The 1956-nt window shown below is 43.1% G+C and overlaps 1 protein-coding gene across 3 annotated transcripts in view; it reads right to left on the bottom strand.

The window, feature by feature from the left end:
• Positions 1–1956, bottom strand: part of PIP5K1C (phosphatidylinositol-4-phosphate 5-kinase type 1 gamma) — a 103042-nt gene that overhangs the window by 31850 nt on the left and 69236 nt on the right. For all 3 annotated transcript variants that reach the window (XM_019513265.1, XM_019513267.1, XM_019513266.1), the window contains exon 2: positions 647–678. In XM_019513265.1, the coding sequence (XP_019368810.1) occupies positions 647–678 (32 nt within the window). The remainder of the gene's footprint in view (positions 1–646; positions 679–1956) is intronic.

Below are 1956 nucleotides of genomic sequence, written 5' to 3'. Positions count from 1 at the left end.
ATTCTCCTACTAAAAATCCCTGCTGCCAGCTGTGAAGAATTCAGCTCCAAAAGGCAACAGTGACGCAGCAAACTGTAACCTACATGATGTGAAAGAGGACCAATCCCTGGGACCGATCCCCAATTACTTAGGATTTACAAACCACAGTCAGCTGGAGCCGGCACAAAGCAACAATGCAGAGGTGATATGCACGTGCAGTGGCCTAGCGCAGAGCTTGTTCTATATCAAGCATCCACTTGCCCTTTTTTAAAATTAATTGGTGCATCTCACTCCAGTTCCAAACAGTCGTGAATTATCATCATGAAATCTGCCATTACAGCTGGCCCTACTGCTGACAGTCAGGGCCAATCCAGTCCTCCTGTGTGCTGAAGAATAAACTCCAGTCACCTCTGCGCCTACCAGATGTGATTGCTTCAGGTCAAAGATGTTCCTCAAATACCTTACCACCACCTACCCACCCCATCGCTGTGCTGGATAAAGACAGAGTACCTGATTCTCCTGCTTCATATTTGCACTAACCCCAAGATTTGCTTTAAAAGCATGATTCCCCAAAATGACATTCCCTCATTTTGAGTGCGCAACAGGAGAGCTACTTGTGTTGGCTCCTCTGTTTGCAGAATGTATAAAGGATTTGTGTATGACTCACCTCAGTAACAGCTGTCTTCTTTGGTGCCAGACCTGAAAAGAGAAGGAAAGTATTTCAGTAAAAGGATGAGTGCAGGTTCCTGGTCAGATGCTTTCATCACAATGGCTGATTGTCATTCAAGCAGATAACCAAAAACACCAAGTATTAATCTTTCTTTCCCTTTTTTTTCCTTTCTTATCTAACTCATTTGTGCAGGGTCTGAAGTCACCAAACAAACTCAAACAATTCCTACTTTTAGAAGCTCAATGGGCACTTTTTACTTCTTATGGTCAGTGATATTTTACTGTAGTGGGATTACAATATTACCTTGCCCCCCAGTTTTTGCTGAAACACTGTCTACAAGAAATCAGTAACAGGGCAAGTCCCAGTCCAGTGCTGTAACCACAAGATCACTTTCTCCCACTTATTTGCTTTCAAATTTTGCAACTTATGACCTGTTTCTAGACAAGGATGAGAAAAGCCTCCTTAACTGCTTGGCATATAAAACATTAAGGAAACAGAACAGTTTTAGGCACTCTACTAAGTTTCCATTTTAAAAAAAGAGAGTCAAATATCTAAATATCAACAGTTCAACTAACACTAGTGCTGAATTGTGGTTTCTATAAAGCTAGTTCTGGGCACATACAAGTACTGAGAGCTGTTCAGAAAAATTGCCTTTTGGCAGCACATCTCAACCCCATCAGGCTATTCCGAGGGTTGTAAGTAGTGACTCTGCTTTAAGCACCAATTGATTAAATGGGAAAAAGTCACCTTTAAAATAGAATAGAAATAATGGATTTAATGGTGAGGCTGCCTAACTAATACCAAGTCCCTCCAGTTACCCAGTTTGATATTCAAAGGGCCCTTGAAAAATGCTTCTAGAATTACACGAATGATAGGATCAGGAGAATATTAAACAATCCTTAATCCCCATGAATGGAGGATTTCGTTTTGCAGGAGACCCGTAAGCAGACCGCTGAAGTTCATTCTGCAGAGAACAAAGGCATCATCAAACAGCCACTTCTCCCCACTTGTCGCAGCCCCCACTTGTGGCCCAAATTTACAGATTTCCTTTGGTCCGAGGAGCTAGCTAGTGAAGTGACACAGGGAACAAAGAATGTTTTCCCACTCCAGGTTTTTTTACCCCTGGGTATCCAAGGGTCAAAAAACCCACAGTGCAGTGCATGCTTGGGCAGCATGTCTTGCAGTGTGGAGAACACTGGACCGTGCAGTATGTGGTGCTGCAAACATGTCTGCAGTGCCACATAACACGTGACCAGGTTCGTCTGGACGCGCCCATTGTGGCTATCAGATTTCCTGTGAGTGGAATT

The sequence above is a fragment of the Gavialis gangeticus genome, unplaced genomic scaffold, assembly GCF_001723915.1.
Source record: "Gavialis gangeticus isolate Ggan-Ray unplaced genomic scaffold, GavGan_comp1, whole genome shotgun sequence".
NCBI classification, from domain to species: domain Eukaryota; kingdom Metazoa; phylum Chordata; order Crocodylia; family Gavialidae; genus Gavialis; species Gavialis gangeticus.
This window is presented reverse-complemented; position numbering and strand designations above follow the sequence as displayed.